The following is a 17,434-nucleotide window of genomic DNA, read 5'->3' on the forward strand; positions in this document are numbered from 1 at the left end:
GAGAGAAAATAATTTAAAAAAAAATGATGTTTTTCCTCAAATATAATTTTTAACTTATTTGAAATTAAGGGTTACAATTGAGTAATGAGATGATCTCATATGATCTGTGAATAGTAGTAAAAAAGTAATAATAAAATATTAAATAGTAATACAAATTAGTGAAAAAATAGATAAAAAATATATTGAGAAAATATTGAATATTAGTGAAATAAGATCACTCTACTACTCAAACACCTCCAAAAATATTTTAATACATGTCACCCAAACAACTTCATTGGTCAATTAAAATTCTTTTAAAACTATTTACATAGTTTTTAATACTTATAAAGCGATCCTGAACAAACACTTACTCAAGATGTTTGGAAGTTATTTTTATCTCATTTCATTTTATTAAATCTCATTTATATATCAAATATCATTCAAATATAAATATTATCAAACTAATCATTATAACTTTTCAAAACTTTCAAATAAAAATAATTCAATTTTTTTTAAATTTTAAAATAAAAATATATTAAATAATAATATTATAATAATATTTTGTATTAAACTTTTTCTTTCTGATTTATTAAAATTCTATAAAATGTTAATTTAAACTATCTTCATTAGTCTTTATAAAATTTTCGATCTCCGGTCATTTCTCAAACTTCTCTTAAATAAAAATTAAAAAAGAAAGAAAGAAAAAAAAAAAGGGTCGGGGGGGTAATGTCGCACTTCGTATGCTGCAACAAAACTTCGACTCACTGACTACAACGCGGAGCCGAAGTAAAGAGCGTCTCTTCCATTTGCATTCTGAACTAAACAAACCGCCATGCCTCAAATTCCTCTTCCCTTAGAATGCGTAAGTCGAAGCCAGTAGTGGGTTTCCTTTTCGGATGTTCCCAGACAATCTCCAACAATCAGAGCTCCCTTTCAACCTCGCACGGCCGCCTCCACCGCCCTTTGCTTAGTCTCCTCCAACTCCTCCCTTCTTCTTCTTCTTCCATATCTAATGCAGGATTATCCGTTGCGAAGCGTGGTCTCTGCGTGTACGCAGCGGAGCAGTTCTCCGATGACGAGTACGAGTGCGATTTCGAGAACAATAAGGTAGGTTTTCTTTCAACCTCTAACCCCCCCTCCCCCTAACGGGACTATTAATTTTCTTCCAATGGAATTGATTTCTCAAATTGCTTTTATGCGAGTGCTTTGATATTTGTGTCGTTTTTTATTTCTACTGCTTAAGCGGATAACCAAGAGTGTTGATGGATTTTAGTGGAGTAATGTTTTCGTTTGGTTCCATTTATAGAGTGGGAGAAAAATGGAATATAGAATTTTAATCTTCTTCTAAGCTTAGGCGTGAGATAGACAAAGTTTCTACTTATATGACGCTGAAGAAAATGGCCAAGTTGATTCATTTTTTGGTACTATTTGTTTTTTTTTTTTCCTTTCTCGAGGACACTAAGGCATCATGAATAAAAAAAGGTAAAAGAATTTGATTTTCTGGATTCTTTATTGTTTGGTCTCTTGCATTGGAAAGATGAAAAGAAATGAAAAAGTGATACTTGGAATGCTTTTCTTTTCTTTAGAAAATTAATAATGCAGCTGAAGTGAGCGAATTGGTTTGTGTCTAACGCTCTGAATTTTAATTTTATGCTTCTCCCTCATTTGATGTTTTAGCATCTCTTATAGTATGATTGGTATGGTATCTTTACCCCAGCAGGTATGTGGCAACCTTAGCCGTAATGTTCCAATTGTTTCTATAAATTGGACTATAAATGTTATGAACTTGTCTTTGGAAAATAGACTTTCAAGTTGGTTATGATTTCTTTATAAGACATTTACGTTGGTTTTAACTGAAATACTATTTGTTTTACAATGTTTCATTTGCAATGAGATAGATAGTAGATGTTTCTAAAAATTTAAAATTTGTATGAGGACATGAGATGTGGAGTTTAAAGTGAGAATCTTACTACCTGCCTTCTGCATATGTGCTGTATAAATTTTTGCTTCCATAGATGAAAGTCAAATTTCCCAGTCACCTACTCAGGTGGTGTAATCTTCATTATTGTATCACTTTTAAATCCGAGTTCAAGGTTGCTATTTGTGGGAACCGGCTGTTCTAAGACAATGTAGTGATTGTAGGCATCGTCTTCAGTGGCCAATATTGATGAGTGGAAATGGAAACTCAGTCTGCTATTACGTAGTGAAAAGGAACAAGAGATTGTATCAAGAGATAAGAGAGATAGGAGAGACTATGAGCAGATCTCTAATCTTGCCAAAAGGATGGGGCTCTACAGGTAGGAAGCACTATAAACATTTTTTTTTTTACAAGTAAAGGAAGCACTATAAACATTCAATTGTACCATATATAACTTACCTTACATTACTAATCAAAAGAATATATATATAATTTACCTTACATGTTGTTCATTGTATGTAGTGAAATATATGGAAAAGTAGTAGTTGCAAGTAGGGTTCCCCTTCCTAACTACAGGCCGGATTTGGATGATAAGCGGCCACAGAGAGAGGTAATAAATCAATTGAAGAGCATTTGTCTATAGTACAACAACTAGTAGTGACATCAATCTAGACATTGACTTTGATGGTTAATCTGTGTAGGTCGTAGTCCCACTGAGCTTGCAAAGGAGGGTTGAGGGTTTACTGCAGGAACACCTTGATCGAGTCCAATTAAGTGCGGGAAAGGTTGCCGATGGTTTGGATGATGCTAAATCCAATGATCAGGTTGAAAATGTGAATCTGGATGAGAATTCAGATTCTTTCCTAGATGGGTCGGTTATGGAAAAGGTTCTTCAGAGGAGGAGTTTGCGAATGCGCAATATGCAAAGAGCTTGGCAGGTATAACTTGCTAAACTGTGTTGTTTTCCATAAAAAAGTTTTTTTATATGGTTTCATCTCGCTACTTGGCATGAAAACTCATGGCCAGTTTCCCTTTTTTTTTTTTTTTTAATGAGGAATTCCAGCCCCATGCAAGGTGGGGGTGGGGTGGATCTCCACCTAGTGAGGTTAAATTGACATTCCTGATAATGAAGTAGTTGATCTCAAAAAATTAACTGATATATTTTGTTCTTAGATTTTTGTGACCTTTTTTTTAGATTGAAACAACAAGAAAAGTGGTATGAAAATTATGTTTTATTCATTACTAGTAGGCTCAATTGGTTTCCAGATTTTTTCTCTTTCTCTGATTCCAGCTTACAAGTTAATTGAGATGGTTTTATTTTACCCTGAGTGTGCAAATTTCTATGTAACTATGCAAGACTTGATGATGCCAGTGTATCTATGTGGGCATGAGATGCTAGCACCAAAACTTCTGATGGTTTAGACCAGCCTTTCTGACTTTCACAATGGAAGTGAAAATGATGCTTGGAATATAAGTAGTGCTTGTTTCATTCCATTGAATTCCAATGGAGCCTCTGCTGGTTTTATATAACTGTGATGATGTGTGTCCATGTGGAATAGCTCTGCATTTTTATCGTTTCAAAGCTGCCTGGATCTTCTATTATCACCTAGGAAGTAGTGGCAGTGATTTGTTTTCTATTTTGTTCTCTATTCTAAACTTGTCACCTTTATATCTGCAGGAGTCACCTGAAGGCAAGATGATGCTGGGCTTCCGGAGGTCTCTACCCTCATTCATGGAGAAAGAAAGGTTGCTCCAAGCAATAGCACAGAATCAGGTTTGACCTTCGAACGCTTAGTCTTCCATTCAGCTATTTATGTGTTTTCTTATTTTGTGAGAATTCCTGCTTGGTCCTTCCTCCTTAATAATTTTGAGTGAGTGGTGGGTTTTTAAATAAAAACATGGTAAATAAGTTGGGACCTCACTTTTTTTTTTTTTGATAAGTAAGAAGAAGAGAAACAAAGTTGGGACCTCACTTTTATTCTTAATTAGGTGTTCAGGAAAACTAATGGCTACATTTGAGGACTTTTCCAACTTTATTTTTTTATATTTTAGGGTGAATGGCTAAAACGGCCGATTTTTCACATTTCTTCAAAAAGCCTCCCTAGCTTTTCAAAAAAAAAAAAAAAAAGTTTCAAAAGCTAAATTTTTTGTCAGAAAAAAAAATGTTGCGGAGACCGGCACTTCTTGAAATGGGTTCTTTACAAGAAATAATTACTTCTAGAGCCTGCCTTTGTGGATGAGAAAGAACAGAATTGAGGGCTTGCTCAAAATTTATCAATTAGATTCTTCTGTCCATTTTCAGTCAAATACACAAATGACAGCCTTGCTACATTTACCCGATGCCATGTGGCACCAGCCACCAAATGATAGTGACACATAAATTTGTTACCCGCCTCCTCTAAAAGATTAGAAAATTGCTACCTCAACTTAAAAACAAGAAAATTTGAACAACCGCTTAGAGTGTCCTCCAAAGAGCCACCCCGCAAGGGTTGGCCTGTGAACAACCCCGTGAGGACCTCCCCTTAGTCACCCTCAACAAGGTGAGGTGGTGTCTTTTTTCTTGTTTTTTGACTGATTGAACCTTTTGAAAAAACGTGAAAACTTGGGGACTATTTTATTACTTATTCCTGTATTTAAGTTGCATCTTTTGATATTGCCAAGTGCCTTTTTCTAAAAGGTATATGTATATATTTATATATATACACACATTCAATTTTAAATGTTGGGCCACAATATGGAAGCTATTTCCGTTTGATATGCAATTTAGAATGCTTATGCAACCTTGCAAGGAATACGATATTTAATTTCCTGTAAAATCAACTGCTTCATGAACAGAAAATCATGAACAGAAGCTCCGTTAATGAACTGTAATACGGGTTACTTCTTATAAATAAAAATTGATGGAAAATGTATGAAAATTTTTATACATGAATTTATTTATTCATTTTTCCTAGCTATGAAAACTCTAAACAAGTTGTTAAAATGATAGGTAATAGTAATATCTGGGGAGACTGGATGTGGAAAGACCACTCAACTTCCACAATACATACTAGAATCAGAAATAGAATCTGGTCGTGGATCATTCTGCAGCATAATCTGTACTCAGCCTCGAAGAATATCTGCCATGTCCGTTGCAGAAAGGGTGTCTACAGAGAGAGGAGAGCCTCTTGGTGAAACTGTGAGTCCTCACCCTGAAAACACATGCATATACGCAGACATATTATTTGAAATACACCTTTAGAATTGGAATTTTTTATTTCATCTTGCTGCTATACCACAAGAGAGATTTTTTGGTAGGTTGGCTATAAAGTTCGATTAGAGGGAATGAAAGGAAAAAACACCCATCTGCTTTTTTGTACCAGTGGTATTTTACTTCGGCGGCTACTGAGTGATCACAACCTGAATGGTATAACCCATGTCTTCGTTGATGAAATTCATGAGCGAGGCATGAATGAAGGTGAATTTCCCATTACGTCCATTTAAAATATCTGACTCGCTGAAGAAACAACCAGCATGATTTTACTTTTTTTTTTTTTTAAAATACAGATTTTCTATTGATTGTGTTGAAGGATCTTCTTACACGCCGTCCGGATTTGCGATTGGTCTTAATGAGCGCCACTCTGAATGCTGAACTGTTCTCTGGTTATTTTGGAGGAGCACCAACAATTCATATACCAGTAAGCTTAAACTTTTAGTTTGTTCATATTGTACATGGATTTGTGGTATTCAAAATTAGGTCATTCACTCTGAAGTCAGGTAATTGTATTATTTATTTGTTTTGGGCCTTAAGGAAGAGTGGTTTCAAGTGATTCGAAGCTTGCTATATGATTGTTATTGTACTAGGTGTCTTTTCACCACGAAAAAGCTTGTGAGAAATGTTTATGTGAAAAGTTGCATCAGAAAGCCTGATTGTGCATCTATCTGCTAATATATATATATATATATATATTTTTTTTTGTTGTTGTAAAAAATGTCACTCTACATTTTTTCTTTTGGATAAATGGCCATTCTTAATACGGATAAAGGTTACTGCTCATGCAGGCCATTATCTGTAGTATCTGAGAATTATATCCCTCCTTTTAATACGTTGGTTGAAACTGTTTATTTTGTTGTAGAACTCGATCTAGAAGGTTATAAGTGTGGGTGGGTACCCAAATATACTTTGCATGAGGCTGTTATTAGAAACTTGATCTCAGATCTATTCACAGCTGACTAAGCTCTGTCCACAAGCTATGGGGTTTGGACTTGAAATGCTGTGAAGATAAAATAAAAGGACAAAATAAATATTCAAATATGGTCTTTTTCATGTATCAAACAGACTTAAAATTTCATAACGGAAATGATCAATAAACTTTTCTTTGCTGCTGATTTAACCACATTTCAGCTGCCAGCATTTTGTATATAGACATTGATCTTGTTTCTTCTTGTTAATTGGTCTTATTTTCGTTTTACTTATAAAAAATTGAGATTAGGTTTGATCTTGTACTCTCCGAGTATATAAGGGATTCATTTATGTAAACTTTTCTCAATATGATCTGAATGCATTGTGTATCATTCAGGGCTTTACACATCCAGTGAGAGCACGGTTTTTAGAAGATGTACTGGAAATAACAGGGTATAAGTTGACCTCTTTCAACCAAATTGATGATTATGGCCAAGAAAAAATGTGGAAAACACAAAGGCAGCTTGCACCACGGAAAAGAAAAAACCAGATTACTGCTCTAGTTGAGGTACATGCTATTCTGAAAAACTTGGATTTCAACTTATCCATTTAAAAAAGTTTGTGAATTGTAACTTGAAATTAAACTTTTTGCTAAAAGTTTTGGAATGGTCTTGTGGAAATTTTTTTATAGGATATTCATCATCATTTTGATGCTTAATTTTTTTTTACCATCTTTAAACATCTATTTATTTTACCTTGTCCCAAAAAAAAATTCTCTCTTTGGGTCAATTCCAAAGTCCATTTTTTCGCACCATCTTATTCTGGAAAACATGGGAAAGGTTTATTGTCTCTAAAGTTTTGTGTAGAACAAATTATTGTCCCTCTCAATCTTATATTATATTTGGGGTACTTTCCACTGTAAAAATGACTTGCGATGACCTTCTTATTGTATGCATAACATATAACTTTACCTTGTATGTGTATTTATGTATGTTTGTATGTAGTTATGTCTGTGTGAGTGTGCTTATATAGAGGAGTGAGCCTTGTATGGGAACTATTGGCTATTATATTTGTTGATTTGTTTGCACTGATAAAAAAAATATTTTTTGATTTGTTTGTGCTGTATGACTCTTACAACTACAGGCTATTTGTTTTTTGAAACAGTCTCTTATCTGTCATGTCTTCTGCCATATTGGTTGAGATAAAAGTATGCACCTGAATAAATCAAGTGGCAGTTCATAAAATGGATAGAGTTAATTGATCGGTAGCTTGTAATGATCTATTTTTGTTTGTTGAATTTAATGGTAGTACAAGTGGAGGAAACTGAAATGAGTGAAGGAAATAAATTGGATGTGCTTCTTTTAGTTGTTGTATATAATGTTAGCATGAGTGGAGGAAACTGAAATGAGAGAAGGGAATAAACTGGAGTCATTTGAGTTTCCTTCACTTGCTAAGGGAACCTGAAATAACTGCAGTTTATCTGCTTCAATTGAAAAAAGCTTTGGAAGACCTAATTTTACTGTGGCAAATGCAGCCTGTAGAATCTGAATATTTTATTCTTGCACAGGATGCTCTTAATGAATCAAGTTTTGAGAATTATAGCTCGAGGGTACGAGATTCTTTAGCATCTTGGATGCCTGATTGCATGGGATTTAACCTCATTGAGGCAGTTTTATGTCATATATGTCGGAAGGAAAGGCCAGGTGCTGTCTTAGTATTCATGACTGGTTGGGAGGATATTAGCTGTTTAAGAGATCAACTCAAAGCTCATCCTCTATTAGGAGATCCTAACAGGATTCTGCTTATAACATGCCATGGATCAATGGCAACATCTGAACAGGTTGGTTCTCATATCTCTTGCTTCCAACAAGGATCTGTAATTTGACAAAATCCTGAAGTTGCATGAAATTTCATTCTGCTTGAAGTTCACCTTTGGAACCATGCTTCATTCAATTGCTTTTATCACAAGAGGGTGATAATTTTTTAATGTATGATTTTTCAATACACAAACATATACATTTCTGGCACTAAGTACATATACAAAGATGCGAGTTCATTTATTTTACAAGTCATTGATAGAGTGAAGTTTAAATTGTAACTTGATTCTGTGGGGTTTTTAGTGAGGAAATTTCCTTCTTATTTTTTTTATATAGGTAATTCAGAAGTTTTATTCATAGAAGTAGGCAATGCCCAAGTACACAGGGAGTATATATGATAAGTACCTAACTAGTGTTTACAACCGAAAGTAGAAAATCATGGACATTTAGTCCGTTAACAAAAATGGCCCCCGCCCATTAGAACAAAATTTTAAAAAAGAAAACTTTAAGCTTATCTATTGTTCTCTCGCAATCCTTGAAGCTTCTATCATTTCTCTCCCGCCAAATACACCAACACATATATAGAAACCTTTTTTCAAACTGCTGCCACTTGTGAATTACCTCGGTGGCCTCTGCAGCTTGCAAGGGAATCCACCAGTCTTAGAGGCATGACCCATGATAATCCAATTCCCGCAAAAAAATCATCCCGCATGGTCTTGGCCACCTCAGAATGTAGAAGCAGATGGTCGACTAATTCTCCATTCTTTTTTTTACACATGCAACACCAGTCCAGCGCCCACCCAATGTTTCCTTTTTATTATCCTGATATGTATAAAAATGCGTTTGATTATGATACTTAGTTATACCAATTGTGAAAGTGATACTTGGTGGTGGTTGTTTGTGGCTGAAATATTCCTCAGAATATCAATTGGCAAAAGTGGCTTGCTTTGTCTATTTGGTAGTATGTTTCAGTATTGATGATTATACTTCCAGTGCACCTGGACTATGCTTATCAATAAAATTTCTTATTACTTATAAAAAAAAATGTTTCAGAAGTGATGCATCTTGTATACTTGTGAGGATTTATTCACCCATTGTTACTTGTTTTTGAGTATTCACCTGCTGTTACTTCTACAGCTAGTCATAATTTATGTTGATTTCAAACAGTGAAAAAAAGCATTTCCAAGCTTTCGAATTGGTGACTAATGCTTGCTGCTTGCAAGGATTCATTGTGCTTTAATATCATTGCAAGCTCTGAAAACATATATTTTGTAGTGTATCTTTTTAATGGGAGTTTATTGATCATCTGTTACTTCATTATGAGATTTCCATGACCTTGTGGAATGAATTCTTTGCTTGGGTGGGGCTAGCTTTGGTGATGCGAAGAAGGGTGACTGATCTCTTAGCTTCTTGGAGAGGCCTTAGGGCAATTCTCAGATTACAGCAACATGGAAGATGGTCCCAATATGTTTATGATGGTGTATTTGGAGGGAGAGCAACGAAAGAAGCTTCTAAGATCGAGAGCGGTCAATGGATAAACTTAGGAATTTCTTTTTCAATACTTTACTTCATTGGTGGGTTGTAATTGATTTTAGTGGCATGAACTTTTAGAATTTCTTGTATCATTAAACTAGCACGCATAGGCAATGCTCTTGTATATGTCCCTTATACTTGGGCTCTTGCCTATTCTCATGATCAATAAAATTTTGTTTACTGATAAAAAAAAAGTGTACCTTTGGAACTTTATTTCACTTTCTGGCTGATTTCAGCTCATGTTTCTCTGTTTTTCATCATTTTCTGCAGAAACTTATATTTGAGAAACCACCAGCAAATGTCCGCAAAATAGTTCTTGCTACCAATATGGCCGAGGCAAGCATTACAATCAATGATGTAGTTTTTGTGGTTGATTGTGGAAAAGCAAAAGAGACTAGTTATGATGCTTTGAATAATACACCTTGTCTGCTACCTTCTTGGATATCACAAGCATCTGCACGCCAAGTAAGTCTTTTCATATCCTATCTTATTTAACATTTGCTTCTGAAAGAATTTGAACTAATTGTGGGTGGTTTGCCCTTCTGTTCACTGTGTTAAAATGCATGCACCATAGTTAGAACCTGCTTGTAATTTTTTTTTTTCCCTCTTTTGGGATATGCATGTTATCTGTTGTTGCATGTTTGTGAACATGTCTCTTTATGAGTAGGAGGCAGTGTTTGCTTGCATGGGATTACATTTGGTTGTGTTTGAGGACTTGTAGTCTTGTATGACCTGGTAGCATTTCATGCTTGCTAATGTTTTCACTACAAGTGATAGACTAGTTTGAAGAGGTGGCATGGTAGCACCTTTTATGAAGTTCATTGGCTCCTGTTCTTGCTGCATCTGTTAAATCTTCATTTATACCTCTGCTTGTCTGTTTATGTACATGTAATGTGAAAATGGCATTTGATGTTTGATTGCAGAGAAGAGGTAGGGCTGGACGTGTGCAGCCAGGCGAATGTTACCACCTTTACCCCAAATGTGTTTATGCAGCTTTCTCCGAATATCAACTTCCTGAACTTTTGAGAACTCCTTTGAACTCGCTCTGCTTGCAGATTAAAAGTTTGCAGGTTGGAAGTATAGGAAGTTTCTTGTCAGCTGCTCTTCAGCCGCCAGAGCCACTGGCTGTAAGTTATGCTGTTCAATTGAATGTCCCCTATTCTTTTACTAGTATCTTTTTTGTCATCAATAAATTTTGAATGATGCTTTTTTATATACATTTCTACTGAAGAGCCCCTCTAAATCATTTAAAGTTGGTATTGTCATTTGGGAAACTTTTGAATTCCTGTTTCAATGTCAGGAATTATCTGGATCCAAATCAATCTTGTCATAATTTATCTTCTTTGTAGGGCAACAAGCATAGACTTTACTATTTATAAACCCCTCATACCAGGTTTTTGAGTTTGTGATATATTGCGTACCTGTTCTTGTTTTGCTAGCCCTAGCCATCCGAATATGTTGGTCTATCATGATACTTGAAGAGGCTTGACTGAATCCTTACATGTCCCCGTCTAATATACTATGATAGCATTGGCATAAGGTTTGGAATTCATACGAGGGAATTGTGAAACTTAATATTGAGTGATACTGATGGAGAGGGAGAGTGGCATGGAAGCTACTGGTAGAATTGGTGTATAATGAACACATGAAGCTTTGTGCTCTTTAAAAGCCCATCGAGGTTGGGAAGCTGCCTCTGGTTGCCTCCTTCTACTCTTCTCAGCAAAAAAAAAAAAAAAAAAAAAAAGTAGTAGTGATTTTCTACGTTAGCCAAAAATTATTGCACCCTTTAATTGTTAGTGTTTTACTTTTAGTGCAAAATAGGCTTGGTTTGGATAGTGAGATGAGATGATTGGGAAAGCAGAGAAAATTTTGAATTAAAATTTTATAAAGTTAAAATATTATTATAATATAATTTTTTAATATTATTTTTGTTTTGGGATTTGAAAATTTTGAATTGTTTTTTATATTTTGTTTGAAAGTTTGGGAAAGTTGTAATGATTAGGTAATAATTAGATGAAAAAGTTGAAGATGTCTAGAGTCAGGAGTACGGTTGGATACCGTGTTTGGGGATGATGTTGCTCCCCTAGTCTCTCTTCCTCCAATAGTGGATTGGATTCTGCCTAAAGTTAACGAGATTCAGCAGTTCGTGGGAATTTCACATGGAGGATGTGAAGACCAATTTAAAGAACTAATCACTGCGATTGAGGCAAGCCACGCGCTTGAAACCAAATCAAGTTTCAAGAAAAGCAAGGAGTTACAGCGTCTTTCTTGGGCAATCAACTATGACGCCAAGGGTGGTAGCTCAACTAGAGGGAAGTCTAAAGGGAGGACATTGTGAAGACGGGAAACAAAGGGTTGGGGTCGGGTTTTCGGGTGGAGTTTTAGTTCTACGGGAAACAAGGGGTCGGGGTCGGGTTTTCGGGTAGAGTTTTAGTTTTACGGGAAACAAGGGGTTGGGGTCGGGCTTGATGTATTTTGGGTTGTTTTTCATGGGCTTTTTGGGTCATTAGGGGCTCTCTAATATGGGCTAGGTGTTTTATTGTATAAATTCGTGTACTTGGTTCCTCCTATTAATATATTATTTTTACTTATAAAAAAAAAAGTTGAATATTTAAAATTGAAAAGTGTTTGTGTTTGTGGTGTTTGGATATTGATATGAGATGAGTTGGGAGGACTTTGCTATCCAAACCAGACCTAAACCCTAGGGGTTGGCTCAAGTGGTAGAAGTCTTGGGCTTGGGGATATGCTCCGCCCAGGTCTAAGGTTCAAATCCCCTTGAATTACCCAATGTGCATTTGTAGGAAACTCCTTGCCGAGGGCCTGTGCACCCCTGGGAATAATTGGTTCCCGGACACCCTGTGCCAATAAAAAAGAACTTTTAGTGCAAACTATCAAAGACTCAATGCACTCTCTGACTACCAAAAAATGAAAAATAGCAGTCTTGTCCAATTCTGGCTGTTAAGATGAATGAAAAAACCTGACACCACAATCTTGACAGCAAGATTTTAGTGAAGGGTTCACATTGCAACTTTTTGTTAGTTGAGGGTGCAGTGTGTTAATTTGGTAGTTTGGGGTGCAAAGTGTAAAATACCTGATAGTTTGAAGGTATAAATTCTATTTACCATTTATTTTGTGATTCAATCTTTGGTCAATGGGACAAATTGACAACAACAGGATGACAGGTACAAAATGCCATTGATTTTCTGAAAATGATTGGGGCACTAGATGAGAAGGAAAATCTGACAAATCTTGGTCAGTCTCTTGGCTTTAATCTGAGAAGCTTTGTTACTTAACTGTGTACTGTTATTAATGTGGTCGATTTTCCTCACTCCTTTTAATATATAATCAGGAAAGTTTCTGTCAACACTTCCAGTGGATCCCAAGCTTGGGAAAATGCTAATCATGGGTGCTATCTTTCGTTGTTTTGATCCTGTTCTTACTATAGTATCAGGGCTTAGTGTCAGGGATCCTTTCCTTTTGCCCCAAGACAAAAAGGATGTAAGTACAAAATTCAGCATGCTACCTCTTTGTGCATCGAAGTGTGTTCTTGGAAGCATGGATAAATGTCAAGTACAAAATTATTGACATTTGTACCACTTCCATAAATGATGGGAAAAGAAATACTTAACTTTGATCCTGCAATAATTATGAAGCACATAATTTGCTTTCATATACTTCTTGTATATTTGGGTTATGCCTCTTTACTTGATTCAATTAAATTTTTTCTTATAAAAAAAAAATATGAAGCTCATAATGCTTTAGTTAGTATGAAGTTACCTAGTGTGACAAAGGATATTTACTTGAACATAAACAGGCTTTACTTGTCCAAAAAATTAATTTCATCTACTTTCAAGCAGTCAAATTGAAGTCTAAGCTCTATAGAAAGATCCTTAGAAACTAGAAAGCTGTTGAGCAGATGTAAATGAAGGTGATAATAAAAAAGTGTCTTCTTATCGTGTTGTGAGCTTTTAAAGTGGAAGTTTCCAAGAGGTTGGCAACCCCCCGCATCTCCAACTATAAGTAATTTGACTCATTGGTCAGAGCTTCTTTTCCTGCTCAAGTAACTCTAATTCCCTGCTTGACTCTTAATCAATGCATTTATGATCAGAGCCTTCGGAAAGAAAGGAAAAAATGCTTAGTCCTTGAACCTCCTGAAAGTAAAGGTTTATGATTGGGGAGGATTGACAGATATCATCCACACTTTGGGAAGCTATAAGTTTCATTGAGAATGGCATGTAATGCTTATAGGAACTATCAGAACAGCTGAAAAATCATTATCTGATCAACAAGGAAAAACAAAAAACAAAATAATTATTTGTCCTGGTTGATCAGAGAATGATTTTAATCTGTTTTGGTAGTTCCTACAAGCATTACATGCCATTCTTAATTTATGAAAGCATGACACTACCATCCTTTGGTGCTCTGTTCATTTTTGTTAGATGATGTTAGTGCTAGTGAAATCGAACTATATCTAATAAGCTCTGTCAACATTCATGAATAATTATTTTTATGTAGCCATTGTGGCATCACATTTAAATTTTGGAGAAAACACATCATCTAATTTTTCCTGTATACCTCTCTGATTCAGCTAGCAGGGACAGCAAAATCTAGATTTTCTGCGAAGGATTACAGTGATCATATGGCCCTTGTTCGTGCCTATGAAGGATGGAAAGATGCAGAAAGAGAAGGATCTGCATATGAGTATTGCTGGAGGAATTTCCTCTCTGCCCAAACACTTCAGGCTATACATTCGCTACGGAAGCAGTTTAGCTTTATTTTGAGAGATGCTGGCTTGGTAGATGCAGATATAAGTATTAATAATAGATTAAGTCACAACCAGTCATTGGTTCGTGCAATTATATGTTCTGGGCTCTTTCCTGGCATTGCCTCTGTAGTGGTAAGGTTTCTACTTGGAAATGTACTACCAAATTTTAATTAAAAATCATTAGTTTAATAGTTGACACCGTTTCCTTACACCATGTGCAGCACAGAGAGACATCCATGTCTTTCAAGACAATGGATGATGGCCAGGTTTTTCTCTATGCGGTAAGTGAAGTGGAACTTATTTAGCTGAAGTTCAATGTATCTGCTTGGGTGCTTTAAAATCTGGTCAGACTATTATTGGTGAAATTTTATCCATGTTAATAAAAATCCTGGTACAAATCTAATTTAAAGGGACCTTTTCTAGACACCAATTTTGATGCCAACAAATGATGACTTGCAGGATCAAGCTCCTTGCCATGGTTTTTACTGTTCTAGAACAAACTGAACTGTAATATACATAGATGTTGATGTATATCAGTTCTTGATTAGAGATTACCATGTATACTCTACTGAATATAGAACATGTGCATCTTCAGGAAATTTTCAATTTTTGAAAGTTTGTGATAAAATGACAATTCTTTTGCTTAATTTTGCCTCCATTACAAAAATATAAGCAAGAAAGTCTCTCTTTGGGTTTATAATTATATATTTCTGCGACTGGAACCTGACCAAAAGCTTGAAGGCTCCTGAATAATTTGTGAATGTGGAAAATTCTACAAATTTAGAATTTGCAAGTTGAAATTTGCATGTACACATTACATAGAATGTAGATATTCACAGAATCTAAATACATTGTCAAACTATAGTTACTACATTTTCACTACATGTCTAGACTTTTTTTCCTGACCGACATGACTCAGTTAACAGTATGAGCTAGTATATCTTGAGAAATACATCCTCTCAAAATTTGAAAAGAAAAGATCTAAGCTTCTCCAGCGAACGTTGCCTATCTTCAAAACATCAATCATTTCCATCATAATATAAATATAGTGGACCAAACATCAATAAAACGTAAGGAGAGTAGGAAAGTACCTCTTTGGATATGCGGAGTGCCTGTTAATAGAGTCAACGTTGTGAGATGTTGCTGCTTTATGCCAAATTATTGGCTTTTTTTTTTTTTTTTTTTTTTTCCGTTCTTTAATCTCACTACTGTCTTGGTTTGGCACTGTACTGTTTTGCTTTCATGTATTTATTTTGCTACATATGTTAGGCTCGCATGCATCCTATTCCTTAATTCTAAAATGCCATCTTGTCATTCACTGCCAATTCATTACATCTTTTGTATTCTTACATTCATTTGGAAACATATGTGCGCATCTGTGGACAATGCATGCATACCTGTGTACATACGTGCGTGTGCGCGCTTCCCCGCTCTTTGCAATCTTTCTCCTAAAAACTTTGCTGGATTTTCAATGCACAAGTCCATAATTTATGGGTTTTTTATTGAATAATTGTTGGATTACGGGAGCTCCAATTTTATGAAAAATAATTTTTTTTTTTTTTAAGCTTTCTGTTAATGCAGTACTTTTGGATATAATGACTTTTTTATCAGTACTTTTGTTAACAAGCAATTGTTTGATATTTTTAATGGTTCTGCTTCAGAATTCTGTCAATGCCCGTTACCAGACAATTCCCTACCCATGGCTAGTGTTTGGCGAAAAAGTAAAAGTCAATACAGTTTTCGTACGTGATTCCACTGGGGTATCAGATTCAATACTGATCCTTTTTGGTGGTGCTCTTAATCATGGTGTACAGGTGATTCACCTGTTGATATATCTGTAGCACCTTCTGTTATGTCGAATGAGCTTGATTCTGGGGTTTTCTTATCCAGAGTTTTCCTTTTTCAGGCTGGGCATTTGAAAATGTTGGAAGGTTATGTTGACTTTTTCATGGATCCTAGTTTGGCGGAGTGCTACACAAAGCTCAAGGAAGAACTTGATAAGCTTGTAAAGAAGAAGGTTAGGAAACCCATTAACTTCAGCAACATGTTGTATTTATTGTAATGTCCTAACTAATTCATATAATACTATGTGCGGAGCTTTATGCTAATGGAGTATATGTTTTGTGATAATGCCCTTGCGATGATGCAGCTTGAAGAGCCTAGCCTTGACATGCACAAGGAGGGGAAGTACCTCATGCTTGCGGTTCAAGAGCTTGTGTCAGGGGACCAATGTGAAGGGAGATTCGTATTTGGTCGTGAAAGCAAGAAACCTAGGGAGTCTAATGACAGCAGATTCACAAAAGATGGAACGAATCCCAAGAGCTTACTACAAACACTGTTGATGAGAGCAGGACACTCCCCTCCTAAATACAAAACGAAGCACCTTAAGACAAATGAGTTTAGGGCTCTGGTAGAGTTCAAGGGAATGCAATTTGTAGGGAAACCCAAGAAAAACAAGCAGCTTGCAGAGAGGGATGCTGCAATAGAGGCATTGGCCTGGTTGACACACACCTCTGACAACAGTCGGGATGAAGACGATAACTCCACTCCTGATGTCACTGACAACATGTTGAAGCTTCTTGGAAAACGGCGGAGATCAAAGCGCCGCTCCGGTTGATGATCTGTTTCCAAATTCTATACTTTTGAGCTGTTCCAAATCCTTTGGGGTATTGATTTTAGCATTTATTCCGATTGCTCCAGTGGATCGATCACTTGGAGCAAGTGTGCTTCCTTATTGCTTTCTAATAATTTACATCCGGGTGAAGCCTGAGACAGAATGTTTTAATTACAATGAGATATAGTGTTAGGCAGAGTGAGATGCAAATGGTTGTAAAATTTGGGATTTTTTTCCCTTTTATTTTCTAGATTGTAGAGAGGGGAGGGGGGATTGGAAAGCAGTCCTCTCTTCTCAATTTTGACAATTACTAACTGTAGGTAGAGTCATAGATGCTGAATAACCTCAATTTCAATAAATTTTATTACTTATTTACAATTTCATTACTCTTTCTTCAATTTTACAATTTTTTTAGATTTAATTCTGTATGCTATGAGTTAGTTTTTTTCTCTATTAATTTTGTTGTCGTTTGTCATCGTTAATAAAAAAAACAAATTAAATTATTATTTTATAAAGATAATAAATAAATGTTTTATATTAAAGAAAAAAAATTAGATCATTAGTTTGCAAAAATAGTAAATAAATATTCTATGATAAAAACTTTAGTATTAAAAATAAAATAAAAAAGCTAGAATTGTAGCAGAGC

At 35.5% G+C, this 17,434-nt stretch overlaps 1 protein-coding gene across 1 annotated transcript; it reads left to right on the forward strand.

Moving 5' to 3' along the window:
• Window positions 1-699: 699 nt before the first annotated feature.
• On the forward strand, window positions 700-17,171 carry LOC122291917 (DExH-box ATP-dependent RNA helicase DExH3). The gene is made up of 19 exons (XM_043099965.1): window positions 700-1,086; window positions 2,122-2,276; window positions 2,420-2,507; window positions 2,599-2,835; window positions 3,576-3,671; window positions 4,887-5,075; window positions 5,195-5,354; window positions 5,444-5,574; window positions 6,457-6,627; window positions 7,627-7,899; window positions 9,680-9,874; window positions 10,333-10,536; window positions 12,592-12,661; window positions 12,759-12,907; window positions 13,998-14,306; window positions 14,396-14,455; window positions 15,836-15,988; window positions 16,081-16,191; window positions 16,324-17,171. The coding sequence occupies exons 1-19, from the start codon at window positions 838-840 to the stop codon at window positions 16,789-16,791; spliced, it is 3,468 nt and encodes a 1,155-aa protein (XP_042955899.1). The 5' UTR covers window positions 700-837; the 3' UTR covers window positions 16,792-17,171.
• The last annotated feature ends 263 nt before the right edge of the window (window positions 17,172-17,434 follow it).

Source organism: Carya illinoinensis, chromosome 13 (assembly GCF_018687715.1).
Source record: "Carya illinoinensis cultivar Pawnee chromosome 13, C.illinoinensisPawnee_v1, whole genome shotgun sequence".
In the NCBI taxonomy this organism is placed as follows: Eukaryota; Viridiplantae; Streptophyta; class Magnoliopsida; order Fagales; family Juglandaceae; genus Carya; species Carya illinoinensis.

Coding starts and splice junctions, on each gene's coding strand:
- LOC122291917 (XM_043099965.1), top strand. CDS start 838: ATGCGTAAGTCGAAGCCAGTAGTGGGTTTCCTTTTCGGATGTTCCCAG. Junction 2,508..2,598: donor ATAAGCGGCCACAGAGAGAG/GTAATAAATCAA, acceptor TAATCTGTGTAG/GTCGTAGTCCCACTGAGCTT. Junction 5,076..5,194: donor GAGAGCCTCTTGGTGAAACT/GTGAGTCCTCAC, acceptor ATTTTTTGGTAG/GTTGGCTATAAAGTTCGATT.